This window comes from Ambystoma mexicanum, chromosome 2p (genome assembly GCF_040938575.1).
Source record: "Ambystoma mexicanum isolate Mex_15411 chromosome 2p, UKY_AmexF1_1, whole genome shotgun sequence".
Lineage (NCBI taxonomy): Eukaryota > Metazoa > Chordata > Amphibia > Caudata > Ambystomatidae > Ambystoma > Ambystoma mexicanum.
In genome coordinates this window covers 1164031521-1164046659 of record NC_090923.1, presented here as the reverse complement: position 1 = coordinate 1164046659, position 15139 = coordinate 1164031521, and the positions used below count along the sequence as shown (strand labels likewise).

The 15139-nt window shown below is 46.8% G+C and overlaps 1 protein-coding gene across 5 annotated transcripts in view; it reads left to right on the top strand.

The window, feature by feature from the left end:
• The window catches only part of HUWE1 (HECT, UBA and WWE domain containing E3 ubiquitin protein ligase 1), a 2445223-nt gene that overhangs the window by 2145264 nt on the left and 284820 nt on the right, over positions 1-15139 (top strand). For all 5 annotated transcript variants that reach the window (XM_069645305.1, XM_069645304.1, XM_069645303.1 and 2 more), the window contains exon 70: positions 3831-3963. In XM_069645305.1, the coding sequence (XP_069501406.1) occupies positions 3831-3963 (133 nt within the window). The remainder of the gene's footprint in view (positions 1-3830; positions 3964-15139) is intronic.

Genomic DNA, 15139 nt, shown 5'->3' with positions numbered 1-15139 from the left:
CATCTCTTACCCTTTTTAAAGATTGGTATGAGGATTGAGGAGGTCCACAAGATTGGGCAGACCAAATACCTCAGTATATGGGAGTACAAATAATCGATAATATCAGCCCAGAGTACCGGATTATTCTTTACAATACTATTTGTTACCACACCCAGACCCGACGCTCTTGGGTTATTCAATTTGGTAAAAATTAACTCTATATCAAGTCGATCAAAAAAGGATCTGCGGGTTGACACACTAGTAATGTTTGCACTCTAGGCATTCCCAATAGTGCTCTTTGCCTCTTGCATATCCGTAAAGTAGTTTACCCACACATCCTCTGACACTCCTGAAGACTGAGCCAGGGACTGGTTGTTACTTTTATTATTCAATGTCCACCAAATAGCACGGACATCCTGGCTCACAATTTCACTTAACATATCCTGATTATTCAAAGTATTTTTGGTGCTGATGTATTCTACACCAATTTCTATACTGTTTCACCCTCTTTTTTGCTTTCTCCTCCCAGTTATACCTGGGCATTTCATCAGAGTCCTGACATTTTTTATTTTACTATTCTGTCAAAATGCTTCTACTTATCATGCAATAAGATGCTCTACCAGACCAGGGATTCCCATCTTTTGCTTTTTCAGCTCTGGGGCTGCCTCATGTCAGACTGACTGGATCCTTCCCAGGGGCTGTGTGTTGCAGGTATACCCTAATGGTGGAACCTGTATGAATGGAGTTGGGCTTCAACTCACATTCTCTGTTGTTGGGGGTGTGTGTGTGTGTGTGTCACAATTAATGAGACAGCTCTGACTGAAACTGACACGAATGTGTGTAGTGTGCTGAAAGGTTAGTTGCTTACCCCAATCCACATTTTTTGTTATGGGTGTCTGGGTGGAGTAAATGGCATGAATGCCTGTGAGCCTTATTGGCTGCCTGCATGAATGCCCTTTTGCTTGATTGGTTGACTGAGCCCGGCTCAGCCCGAGTGAATGGTAACCAATGTGTTTAACAGAGGACCACTCACTCACCAATATGTTAAGAAGCTACAGTCGAATCTGAAGCAAGAAGCAGCTGTTCCTTGAAGCCCAGCTACAGGAGAAGTCTGCTGCTTTATTTTCTTTGTGAAATCCAAAAGCTGACATGTTCTTCCAAGGACTGATCCAGAGGGGACCGGCAAAGGAGACCTCTCCCCGAGCTACGAGGGACTATCGTGCAACCTGCTACTCTTCATCAAAGTATCCTGGAAGCCAGTCCTGTGTGTCTGCCATCCGGAGAAGGTCTTTGTGAGTCCTGAAGAGGAGTGCCCAGACATCTCAAGTCAAAGAAGTTAATTGGTGTTGCCCAGGGTCATTTGGTGCGTTTCGTGACAGCTGGAAGCGGTTGCGGTCTACTGTCCAGAAGAGTGAGTACTGTGGCACAGTGCTTCTGGACACCTAGAGCTGCGAAAGCTCCAACTGTCTAAGAACATTTCAAGGGACATTTTGCCGTCATCACTGACCACCTTTTTCCTGCTGGCGAGAGCCCAGAGTCGCTGAGTGCAGAGGAAGGTCAGTCGGTGGGTTACCTGCCACCAGAAGCTAACTAAGACGTCCAGAGGGTCCAGACTTGGTGAGGGTCCGTAGTCCACTCCTGTGGTGGAGTCCAGGTCACCAGAAACCGCCCACAGGTCAACCCAACACCAAAAGTGGCCTATGCACCCGCCGCTGCCAGAAGTCTCTGAAGAGTCCCAGGGGTCTTAACGCCCATCTGTCAAGCCTTTAAGGGGCCTACAGCAAGTTTAATCTTAACATGACTTCTACAGTCAGAGAAATCGTTGACCAAAGGAGAGCACATCAAAGAGAAAAAGTGCTGCACTTCAGAAAGACTTTGGTTCAATTTTTCTCGTGGACTCCGCATCCCCTGGCTCCTTCTTCTGAGGGAATTGTCGAGTGAAACCGAGAAACTCTGCCACTTTGCCTTCCAAGGCCCCAAAGGTACTGTGACGCGGAAGAGCATCTTCTAGATCTTCTAGCCTCAGGAGTCGTCCATGTCCGAGATTTGTCTTGGATCCTGTTCTCCTATGGCCTTTCAGATACTTTGGGGTGGTAGAACCTCTTAAAAAAAGCTGAAGGTTATTCAACATTATTGGACTGGGCTGTAAAAGACAAGTTAAGTTACTCCCTAACTGTTCCCTTACAGGTTTCCCAGTTGGGGGTGAGGGGGATCTTCACACAGAATTGTATATCTAGCCTAAGAAAGCACTCTGCCAATGTTCACAACTAACCTGCCTCTCGTCCCAATTCTATGCTGATGCATCTCACTTAAGAATTCACATGCCTATTTAAAATTGTCTGCATTTAGTGCATTTCTTACTGAATTTAAGTATTGTGTTGCACCACATACTGTATATATTTGCCATGCTTTGAGTAAGTATTTCCAAGTACAAAGTGTTATTATTTAAATTGTGTATATATATTCCTGAATCTTATTTTGTATAAAAAAGCCGTCATCACTTAACATAGTGTGTGGACATTCATTTGTGGGGGCTTTGGGGAAACACTGTACTTAAGAACCAGCTTGCATCACCTCTTGAAAGCTTAAGCCTGGATGCTCGTCCATTGCTACCATATTGACAGCCCTGGCTGGGGTGGTCTGTGCCTTTACCCTACCATATGGTGGGCAGACGTAGAGATACCCCCTCCAGTCTTTACAACTGGGTTCTCATTGAAAGAGGTGGAGAAAGCTGCAGAAAGACAAATCTTTTAGCAGTTAGCTGCCCCTCCTAAGCCTAATAGATTGGGTGTCCAGGTTTCCACCACAAAAAGGCGATGTCATTCCATAGTGTGCTGTTAGTAGTTGGTGGAAATGCGATTTTTTCCGCCATTGGTTTTAATGGGATCACGAGCAAATGTGTACATGTTGCTGGAATCCTGATATTTAAGGCAAGTAAAACCTTTTTAGCTTCACTCACTTGCTCAACTCCATTATTTTGACGGCATCGATTAGTCCATAAGGCCGCCAGTGCAGGGAGACTGTTTCTCCTACTTGTGTGTTCCTGTTTTTTCATTTGTATCTCCTTTTCCCTGGCTTTGTCATTAAGATGTGCCAAAGGACACGAAGGGACTTAAACCACACATGGAAGCCATTTTGAGTGTACTCAAAATCTGTATTTTGTGTTAAAAAAAAAAATGATGCACTATAGTGCACCAGATAAAGATGTGAAACGCGGTTCACTGCCACCAGCCTAGGCACATCTTAAAGGCATGCAAATGTTGCCAGATGTTAATGCAGCTTTTGTACAACCCTCTAGCGAGGGCTGTACAACCACTACCCTTAAGCTAGGCCAGAGCACCTAACCAAAATGAGGAGCAATTCTACTCTTAAAATTGTTGAATGGCAGAGCATTCAGGCTTAAATCTAGGAAGGGTAAATAGGCTAACACAAAGGTGCAAATTGTCAGATTTGTGTGTGTGTCACTACACCATTATACCACCCATATGTCTCCTGAAGTCTTACCATTATTGACCAGCTACTCTACCTTGATTGGGTTTGGCTAGACTTCAGTGCCTTTAGCCCTGTTCACTACACAGGGTGGTCTCAGATAACCTCCCGTAGAGATGGTTCAGAAAATCCATCTTTGCACCCATTTTCAGATTTCCTGTTCCAGTCTGCACTCATTTTATAAGATGAGGAATATGGGGTCTATTGCACCTGACATTAACGAAGCAAAGTCATTTTTTTAATTCCGTCATTTTTTTAATTCCACTGCCTGATTTGATCCATGTGATTGTTTCAAGTACAACATGCCTTGAGTATGTTAAGTAGAACATCTGTTAAAATGTTTATTATTTTTGTCTCCACAGGTACCCTTTTGGCTGAGCTGCGGGAGTATAATCTGGAGCAACAGAGGCGGTTGCAATGTGAAGCCATTTCGCCAGAAGGCTTTCCAGAAGACCAGCCACAGACCACTAAATTAAAAGGGAAAATGCAAAGCAGGTGAGTGCTTCCATCAACTTCTTATTTCTTCTAGGGGGGCAAGACTTGTCTTCTGCCACTTGCTTAATCTGTGTTCCTGATTTGCAGTTGTAGGTGTCTGTTAAAAAACCAACAGTAAAAATATCCAGTCCATTAACCCTTCTGTGTTTTGCTTTGTTATGGGTATATCATAGTTTTTGAGACCCGTCCACCGCCATGGTGCGGATACTTGAGCATGTCAGTTTTGTGTTTACATCCCTCTCTAGAGGTTGTTTTGTGGTCTGGTTCCTTTTTCATATATACACAAGTGAACCCTTTCTAGAGTGAGTTATTGGTGGCTAATGTATGCATTCCTAGCAATGGAACACCCACTTTTAATATCTTCTTTCCATTGTTTCCTCAAGTTAGAAATATCTATTCGGTGCAGACTGGCTTTGCAATATTTTTCAGCCAGTAGGGGGTGCACTCTGGCTTTGCTTTGCAGGGTCGGTGGCTATGGGTGTGACCCCTTGGGTGGCGTATGCACAATCTGCCTTGGGCCTGTGGGGCCAGTAACCTTTTCCCACACATTAAGGCACTGCTTTAGAAACACCGCTGCATTGTGTTGAAGCGGTTTGGGAAGACTCCAGGGTAGACACTTCACAGGGGGAAGAGGTAGAGGTGCCCCCGCAGAGGTGGAGTGGCTTTTGCCACTGTCCCCTCAGCACCAGGTGCAAAACCTCTGAGGTTTTCTTCCACGAATCCCCTGGGGTTTGGGGTGAAGGATACTTCACTGTTTCATCTCTGACTTGTCCAGGGCCATGTCCAATGCTTGGACCTTACATGTCATCAAACAGGGCTACTGTCTGCGATTCATGCAGTCCCCCCTACCCACCAAACTGAGTGTCAGAGTACCTGCTCATACACAGTCTGTTGCACAGCTTGGGCTTTTCCCTGAAATACAAAGTCTCGGGTTTCACTCTCCCTGTCACTCCAATGGGCAGGGCATTCCCAACCGAGTGGCTCAAATCTCTAATGGTTAATGTTCCCTAGTCACAGGGACAGGTCCCTGCCTCTTCATGCTTCACCTACAAGGCCTCATGGCCTCCTGCATCCTAGTGGTTCTGGAGGCTTGACTGCCCATGAGATCGCTTCACTGGCTCCTCCAATGCCAATGGTTGCAATTTCAGGGTCACTTGTCGGACCTCCTGTATGTTTCCCCCCCAAGTGGCTCAAGACCTTTGTGATGCTGGAAATGCCATATGGAGAGACGGGGCCTTCCTAGTCCTTTATGGTTTCTGCCACTGAGGTCCGGCCTAGTCCTCTGGCAGTGCAGCTCTTTTATCTTTTGGTGTCCCAACACCCATGGGATACCCTTATGGCACCCATGGGTGTGGGTACACCCTTGTACCCCTTATGTGTGTTTTGGGCACCTTTGTGTTGCCCACAGAGCAGGGTTTAAGCTAGTGGCAGCTACATACTGACTTGGCAGTGGCTCTGAGGGTCCTCAATTTTTGGGATACCTAGCCCTGCCATAGGAATCCATTCCTTCCTATAAGAAGGACCTTGTGGCCTCATGTTTTCTATTGCTTTTTACCTTGCTTCCCAAAGTCTTGGGAAGCCCTGACTCTGTCCCTTCCTCCTGAATGGCTGGTGGGTGGAAACGCCATATATGGCTCTGGGGCTGCCTCCTGTCATACTGACTGGACGAGGGTTGGGACCTGTATGAATTGAGTTGGGAGTCAACTCACATTCTCTGTTGTTGGTGTCTGTTTTCTGTGTGTGACATTATGAGTGAGACTGCCCTGACAAACTGACACAAATGCAGTGTTGTGGGCTAAAAGGCTGGGTACTTACCCCAATCCATATTCTTTGTTAAGTGTTTGGGTGGAGTGAATGGCCTGTGAGCCTGATTGCCTGCATGGATGCCCTTCTGTGTGATTGGCTAACTGAGCCTGAAGCTGAAGCAAGAAGAAGCTGTTCCTTGAAGCCCAGCTAGAGGATAAGTCTGCTGCTGCATTTCTTCAATGTAATCCGAAAGTTGGCGTCTCCCAAGGACTGATCCAGAGAGGACCTGCGAAGGAGACCACTCCCCGAACTACGAGGAACCATCGTGCAACCTGCTGTTGTTCGTCGAAAATGCCCTGGAAGCCAGACCTGTGTAGTTGCCGTCCAGAAAAGTGGTCTTCGTGAGGCCTGAAAACGTGTGCCTGGACATCTGTTCGGGACCGCTGGAAGCTGTTGCTGCCTACCACCAGAGGAGGGGCTACACAGACATAGTGCTGCTGGACACCCGCAGATGCGAAAGTTCCAAACTGCCTATGAACATCGCAAGGGACTTCCCATCATCACTGATCACTTTTTCCCGCCGGAGAGAGTTGCAGAGTGCTGAGGGAAGGTCGATCAGTGTGTTTCCCGCCACCAGGAGCTAACACAAAGATGTCCCGAGGGTCCAGGCGTGGTGAGGGACCGAGGTCCACTCCAATGCTCAAGTCCAGTTCGCCAGAAGGTTGTGTTGCGGAAGAACCAAAAGCCAGAAAAACGCGATATTCCGAAACCTGACACCAAAAGTGACCTATGCACCCGTCGCCACCAGAAGTCATTGAAGGGTCCCAGGGGTTTTACTCTTATCATGGAGAGCACTGCAAAGAATAAATCTGCTACACTTAAAGACTTTGGATCCTTTTTATTCTCTGACTCAGCATCCTTCTTCCAAAGGGGTCCATCCTCAGAGAAAATCGAGTGAAACCGAGAAACTGCCTTTTCGCCTGCCAAGGCACCAAAGGTACTGTGACGAGGAAGAGCGTCTTCTAGCATCAGGAGTCATCCAGGGATCCCAGTATCATCTTGGATCCTGTTCTCCTGTGGCCTCTCAGTTATAACATTATTGGACTAGGTTGTAAAAGACAGAATAAGTTACTTCCTAACGTTTCCATTGCAGGTTGCCCAGGTTGGGGGATCCTCACTCAGAAGCATCTATTTAGCCAAAAGAAAATATTCTCCTTCTGTTCACCACTAAGCTGCCTTTCTTCCCTATTCTATGCTGTTACACCTCACTTAAGAATTCACCTGCCTATTTAAAACTGTCTGCAGTTAGTGCATCTATTACTGGGTTTAAGTAATTTGTGGTACCGCATAGTGTAGATTTCTGCCATTCTTTGAATAAGTATTCCAAGTACTAAGTGTTATAATTTAGTTGTGTGTATATATTCTTGAACCCTTATTTTATATAACAAAGCTGTGTTATCACCTAACATAGTGGGTGGCCATTCCTTTGTGGGGGCTTTGGGGAAACGTTGTACTTAAGAACCTGCTGCATCACCGCCTGAAAACTTAAGCCTCGCTGCTCGTCCATTGCTGTCAAATTGAGATCCTTGCTGGGGTGTTCTCTGCCTTTACCCTACCATATAGAGGGCAGAAGTACAGATAACGTCCTCCAGTCTTTACAACCTTGCATGGTGGCTCATGGGAGACCACTTGCTGAGAGGTCAATTTTTTTCAGTAACCCCCCGGCCTCAAGTGAAGGTGGTAATGGATGCGCCTCTGGCAGGTTGGAGCGCTCACCTGTCGGAGCTGACAATGAGCAGACTGTGGTTTCCTTTAGCGTCTCGGGAACCTATCAATTCGCTGGACATGTGAGCAATCGGGCAAGCCGAAACACAAAACTGTACTGATCCTGACAGACAAAAACAGTGGCCATGCCCTGCCTCAACAAGTGAGGTGGAGTGGGGTCCTTGCCACTGTACAGAGAAGCAATGCCAGTGTGATTATGGGCTCTGGGGAACAACGTCTCTCTGACTGCTGTCCATCTTGCCAGAAGACATACTGTGACTAACTTCGGCCTTCCACAAGTGGGAGCTCTGCCAAGAAGTTCTACAAGAGATTGTCTCCTTCTGGGGGACTCCTCGTAGATCTCTTAGCTTCCAGTTTAAACATGAAGTGCGAGTTGTTCTTCTGCCAGGAATTACCTCGCCAGGGAGCTGTGGGGGTATGCACTGACGATCGAATGAACATTCAACCTCCTTTATGCGTTACCACTGATCCCTGTCATTGTGCTGGTTCTCTTGAGGTTGTGCCTGTTGGGGACCATGTTGATTTTGATCGCTCTGGACTGAACCTGGAGAACGTGGTATCCGTAGTTGCTGGACCTGTCCATCTGCCCTCACTGGCGCCCCCCCCCCCCGAGGAGAGTTGACTTACACTTCCATTCGGAGTGATGGGTCTGTTAGGCAAGAATTGATGTAGTAACCCTGTGGGAGACTACACAACCCTTGACCTCTCGTTATTAGCTAACCCACCTATTGGTATAGGCCTGTACTACACAAGTTGGTAGTGTGACTGAGCAGCCAGGCTTATCTCAAGAGGGGTAAATGTGAGCTGTATCAATGAAATTCACAAATACAAGTATCCAAGTAACACTTGCACTCAAGGTTTTTAGTTAAAATATGTATTTATTTAGCGGTCATTTTTAAATAAGCGTTCTTTAAAAAAAGCAATTTATGTAACAATCAAAAAGACTTTAAAATACTTGTTCGGAATTCATATAGTAGATACTCTTTAGAGATGCTTCTTACACACTTCCTACACCCTTGGGTGACTTCACAAACTAGGACAGTAATTGCATTTATATATCACTAGTACACTTTGTAAATTCTGAGGTTGGCAGAAAGGAAAGGTTAAAGGAAGGAAAAGTTAAAGTGGGTCTCTGAGCATGTGAGCACTTTAAATCTTCCAATGAAGTCTAGATAAACGTTTCCCAGCAATATTAGTTAAAAACCAATGTATCACCTATGAGGGACGGTAAGTACCAAAGTCAAATGGAATAGAAGAGTCTGCAGGGAGCCAGGAGAGCCAAAGTCAATTGGAGCAAATCTATGGAGCTGAGGCACTTCTTAGATAGAAAAGGTCTTGCACAAAGTTAGAGAGTTTGTTGAAGAAATATCACTGTAGGGTCACAAGCGGTTACACTTGTGAAGGATAGAGCTGAAATCAACTCTACAAAAGCAGCTACTGCAAGTCTCAACTGAGAAGAGCAGGCTACAGACACTGAGGTAAGTACCCCAAGTCAGAACAGTACCTTTGGTTTGAAGAAGAGGATCCAGCTGGCTTGTGTCGTGTTGTAGCGATGCAGAGCCTGTGTTCCTGTGCCTCAGTTGTGGGGACAAGAGGGAGGACGTCTGGGGAATCGTGCGGCAGCAATTCGGCGGCAGCTACAGGCTCTTTTCGGATCAGCTTCACTTTGCGGTTTCAGCGCTCGGTAAACCACACCACTATGGATCTTGGAAACCGGTTGGGCTTCCTTCACTCCTTGAGTCCTGCACTCTGGTGAGGAGACTCGAGCTCTGGCCATCCTGCTTCTGGAGCATCCTGGGGAGACTCCTGGAGCTTCTGGCCGGATCAGACGTTTCACTCGACTACGGATTTCTCGATCCCTGGCACTCGGTTCCTGCAGCAGCAAAGAAGTACAGCCAGTTGGGGAAGGTATTCCAGTGGAGTTCGTCCCAGGCTTAGTTGGTCCCACTAACACAAGGGAAGACGTTGTCCCTTCCGGAGCTTTTCTTATCGATCAAAAAAAAGAGTTTCAGCACAGCCGCCGGGCAGTGCAACGGTCCAGGAGGATGCAGCTTCGTTCACGGTTTCTTCGTCTGGTGTTTCTCCCAGTGGTCGACTCTGCCTTTAGTCCCAAAACCCTTGCCTTTTGAGCAAGTTTCTCACATTCATGCACAGCCTAGGCTGCCAATCACAGCAAGGGGGTGGCGGGGCGCTGGGCCCAGCCAATCGGGACTGGGTGCATTCAGGCATTCCTAGAGACAAAGGACAAGGTAGTTTCGGGACCATCCCTCACAGCCTGTCCTTCCAGACATACTGGAGCCAGAGGCGGGCCTCAAGGCTGAAGGTCAGACAAAGGGCTCAAACCTGGCTCAACGCACAGTAAAACCCAAGAAAGACCTCACAAACTGAAAATGTGAAAGAAGTTGGGGGGCCTTTTTTAGCAAAATGGTCACCCATGGGTGCTGTACTGCAGCTGAGGATTCAACCTGCGGTAGAAAAGCACAATGGTAGGAAAAATTAAACCACTGCCACCAGCCAAATAATGTAGTGAGGGTAACATAAAAATGTTACATGCAAATGTAGTATAAGGGGCGCCTAGGTTACCCCAAACACTCTAGATAAAATGGGGTGTGTTGGAACACAAAGAGAAAAAGTAAGTAAAGTCAATTTCACTTTACTATTCTTGGGAACTTAGTTCTCCCACGAAAAGATATTTAAACCTTGTGAGCAATCTAAAAGGATTTCTCTGACGCTGCACTGAAGGTGTTGTATGTCACCATACGAAAAGTAGATGCCTATGGAGTATGTCAGACTCCAAAAACAGTGGAAACACATAATCCAAATCTGGTAAAAACACATGAGGGTTAATATTAAAAAGTACTAAGTCGGAGACCACTAGGGGGCACGGACGGCAATGGCTGCCTGAAGCAAAGCTCCTTAAACCAAGGGGCTTAATGAGAGGTAAAAGACGGTGTCAAGAAGACACTGTGCGCTCCAGAGCGGGGGGAGATCCTGAGGAGGGCTAGCAAGAGCACCACAGAGTGGAGCTGGCACCATGGACTGGCCGAGACCAACGTGCCTCTGCTGGCGGGAAGCAAAGCAAAGGAGAGCGGGGTGGGGGGGGCTTGTGCGGCAGCCATGAGTTCGGTGCTTGGGGATCCGACACGCAACACCAACAGCCAAAAAGGAGCGGCAGAGGACGAGACGCACCTCAGGACAGACACCTGAACTCCTGGCTCGCAGAAGGGAGGAGCAAGCAAGAGGCGAGAGCTACCCAGGGGTCCTGGAGAAGCTGTGATTAACAGGAGCCCAGCAGTACAGGTAGGTGAGAAAAGCCCCTGCTTCCCAGGCCATATAGAGAGCAGCTGGCAAAGGGGTGGGGGGGGGGGGTTTGCACCATCCTCCACATAAAGGCACCTACCCTCCCCCCCCTTGTTCAGCACCAAGGGGACAGTGGGATTGGGTTGTAAGACCCAGAGTAATCTTCCCCCCCCCCACCAAAAGAAGCAGCACAGAGCCCTCCCAGTGCCATAGAACCTGGGTGTAAAGAGTCCCTGACTCTCCCAGCACATAGGGAGGTGCAGCAGGCACCCACGCAAGCCCGTTGGACCCGTGCCTCCCATGCCACAGACAGAAAGGGACATAGCACCGCAGGACCCGCTAGAAGCAGCAGGAACCGCATCAAATGGCCTTACAACTGGGCATATACAACAGAAGTACCGACGGTGGCGCTGGAGTGGGCAAGGTCCCAAATCAAGAGGCGGCAGAGCTAAGGAAGAGGCGCACCCGGAAACCTGATTCACATGAACAATACATGATGGGCGGTGGCGGGAAGGATATATGCAAGTAACCAAGGAGGGCTGAGGAGTCCCACCATTGAGGAGGCCTGCCTTATAACAAAGAGCAGGAAAGGGGCAGCAGCGGCCCCCACACGGGACCCACTCATATTAGCAGCAGCGAGACTGAGGACTGGGGGATAACGGAGTCCCGGACTAGGCGCCACTGGAGAGTAGGATTTAACAGAGACGCCCCTCACAGGGAGAGAAAACCAGACTCTGCCTGAAAGGCAAAAGACAATAGCCATCAGAGCAAGCTCCAGGCCCACAGCAGAAACCTATGGGTAGGACAAACCAAGCACCAACATAGGCTCACAGGAAGGAGAGAGGCGGCTGACACAAGGGCCACCCACAAGAGGACTGGAAGCTCTGCAATAATTCAGAAGGGAGGAGGCCCATCGAATGAGACGCCCACAACTTGATGCCAAAAATGTCCAACGCAACTATAAAGGAAGACATAGCGCAGGTAATGGCAGAAATAAAAGCCCTGCACACAGACATCCAAACATCCATTGCGGAACTGCAAGGAAAGATGGAGAAAATAGAGGGGAAGGTGGAGACCCTCCAGCACAACCAGATCAATGTCAACCTGGTGGAGTGTTGGGGAGAATTCTCATAAATGGCTGATTTCCCTTACCTAATGTGTCCCTCAGCAGCTTTGCTGGATTTCTAGGATTAATTTTTTTCACCTGGTAAGAGTTTGAGCCTTTTTCCCACTCTTACATGTGTTTTGCTGTGTGTGTTTTCACTTTTTGTGTGATCCTGAGCACTGGAGCCTCACCTACTCCAGGACCTCATATTTTTCAAGTGTTACACCGCACCTTCAGTGCAGTGACACAGGGTTGTGTTAGAGACTTCCCACTGACTCCATTTTCTGGGGCTGACTACTGTCCCCCAGAAAAGGTAAAGTTTCCATTAACTTTATTTTAGTCACTTTAAACCACAGACCCAGTACACACATCTTACATGGAGTATTGGAAAGGGTTAATTCTTATCCCTTTTTGTCTCTCTCTTGGAGCCTTGTTTCGCTCCTTGTTTCGCTCCCTTTACATCAAGACTTGGCTGGTGGCAGTGGTAACTACCCTAACATTTCTACCGTGGTTATCTTATATAAACGTGGTAATGTTTTAGGCTATTATATTCGCCTCGAACATAAACCTGCTTGACCAAATACATTTTATTTTGGCTCTGGCTGGGTTTATTCGCCATTTCTTTTTGTTAAAGTCTTTCTCGTGTTTTTCACTGCGCGACAAACCGGGTATGATTCCTGTTCGCCGTCTTTTCGCAGGCTTCTGCACAGAAGCCCTCCTTAAGGCGCCTGAAAGTCTGGGTAGGCAGGATGTGAGGGAGAGATCTTCAGACCCCTGCCATGGGTTCCCTTGGTAACCCAAGTCGCACTCCTGTTTGATTGGCTAAGGGGACTATCCTTGCCAGGACAGCCACCCTTCTGTGTGATTGACAGCTAGGCTGTATGAATGGGGAAAAACTGCATAAAAAGCAGGTCTCTGGGACTGGAAAGGCAAAGTCGCCAGTGGAACGAAAGAACCAACGAGGAGCTGACAGAAGAGGACCTATAACGACTGAACTGCCCGGTGAAGCCCTGCTGTAGGTCCGAATCTTCAGAATCCGACGACCGAGATGATCCTCCAGGAAACTTCTTCCCTTGAGCTGGTGGGACCAACCAATTCGCCCAAACTGCAAGCCAGGACCCCTCCTCTGGTTGAATTCGCTGTATAGAGCTACAGTGTGCTGGATAGCCAGGAAGGTCGGACCCTGCTTGGGTTTTAAGGAGCGCACCTTTTATTTGTTGCTTTGCTCTGTTGCTGGTTTCTTCCCTGGGTAGTGCAGGACCCTCCAGTCTTCCTACTTCGTGTCAGTCCGACAGTCGCGTCAGGAACCGTGAGCCTGCAGGAACTACCGGGAACGTCCACCTCACCTACAGCTCCCTCTCTGTTTTAAGGTACTGTGCAAATGCGGTTGCTCGTTTCGTTCAACCGCGGTGAAAGTGTTTGAAATCTTTCTCCAATCCCAGGGCTTGTCCTTCTCTTCTATTTGAACTAACTTTTCTCTAAACCAACCTCGTCCGGAAACCGGGCCACAACTTTACCGCAAACTGCCCTGAACTGTGTGATCTTGAGCAAAAGACTTTAGACCCATTGACTTTGGCCTTAAGCCTTTTCTAACTGATTTCATCACTGTAGTTCCGCCTGTTCCATTGCCCTGAGTACTTACCTGTTGGCTTGATTTAATTTCTAATAACTTTCTTTCCCTCCCTTTTAAATTGCCATTTTGCTCCCACTTCATTTTGTGAGCTTAACTTGTCTGGAATTTAAGTGGTGTTGTGTATTAAGATTGTGATTTTTAACTTGCTTATAATAGTGGAATGTTCTACAACTGAAGAGTGAAATAAATGTATATTCTTTTACTTGAAAACCTTGAGTCAGTGTTTGCCCAAATCATGGTAATTGCTATCCTGTGTGTAACTATCTGATACTGCTCACTTACTATTGAGATAAGTCTGGCTGCTCCGCTACTGCTACCACTTTTTTTTTTTATTTTGATTTAATTGTATTACAATTTTTACAAAAAGGATGATCCATTCTCCATTGTCATTCAAAAGCCTTTCCCGGATAGAAGCATCTTATCAGGGAATCCAGTTACTTAAATTTATTAAGTTCAAAGCCTTCAGAAATAAGGACAATCCAATAACACATCGCTTGTTGTTACTGCTAGCCAACATGGCCCATAGGTTTTCCAAGTCTAAGGTGCAGTAGTTCCTAAGTGGGTGGGCCAAAAAGCGTTGCCTGGTCTCGACAAGGCCAGTGCATTCTAAAACCAGGTGTTTAGTGGTTTCTATCACGTCTGGCATGTTGCAATATCGACAGTTATTTGAGGCGGATTGCTTACGTATTGCGAGAATTTCATTAGTTTTTAGTTGGTTAAGTCGAAACCTTAGGAAGGTTCGGTTTAGGCGCTTGTCATGACATTGGTGAAGATAACCACGCACCTCGTTGAGTTTCATAGGTGTGCTTGGCAAATTTGTTGTTAGTGGATAGTTGTTTGCGACTTCTAGGGTATTGATCCAGTCGGCTTCAAAGAGTTTCTTTGTCACCTGGTTTGGATTCTGGAACAATATTTCCCTGGTGATGTCCAGATCTTGCAGGATAGAGAGATTGAATTGCTCCCATCTAGTAAGCATTCTGTTGTTGCCATACTCGATTTCTTTCTGGATAAGGTCCAGAACTTTGTTTTTCAGAGTGTTAGTAACTTTGCGATACAGCATAAAACTAGCTCTCATCTTTAAGGCCAGAAGTTATGTTAGGCAAAGTTCTCTTCTTATCAGGGCTATCGGTGTTGAATTAGCCAAACCAAATACTCCTCGCCAAAAAAAAAACCTCATATTTTGCCCAGACGGAATTCGGCATCAGAGGCATTGCGTCAGTGCCGTAAATCAAAGCAGGGACAACTTTAGATTTGTAGAATCTAATAATAGGAATGATGGAAAATCTTCCGTATTTTCTGTCTACTGCTTTGGCTTGTGCCGTAAGGTTTTTCAGTTTTGACCAGAGGAAGTCTTGCATAGTCAGTTCTTCTTTGTCTTTACTAATCATAATGCCCAGATACTTGAAGGCATTTACTATTTCAAGGTTCCTCTCTTCGCATTTCCACAGGAATTTTGATTTTCTTTTAGCTGCCGTTCCTAGTATTAGTACTTTAGTTTTGTCTTTGTTCAGTTTCATATTATTTTCTGCCAGATAATAGACTAGATGGTCTAATTGGCGTTGCAGGCCTATGGTGTTAAATCCATCAGAATGATGTTGTCTGCGTAA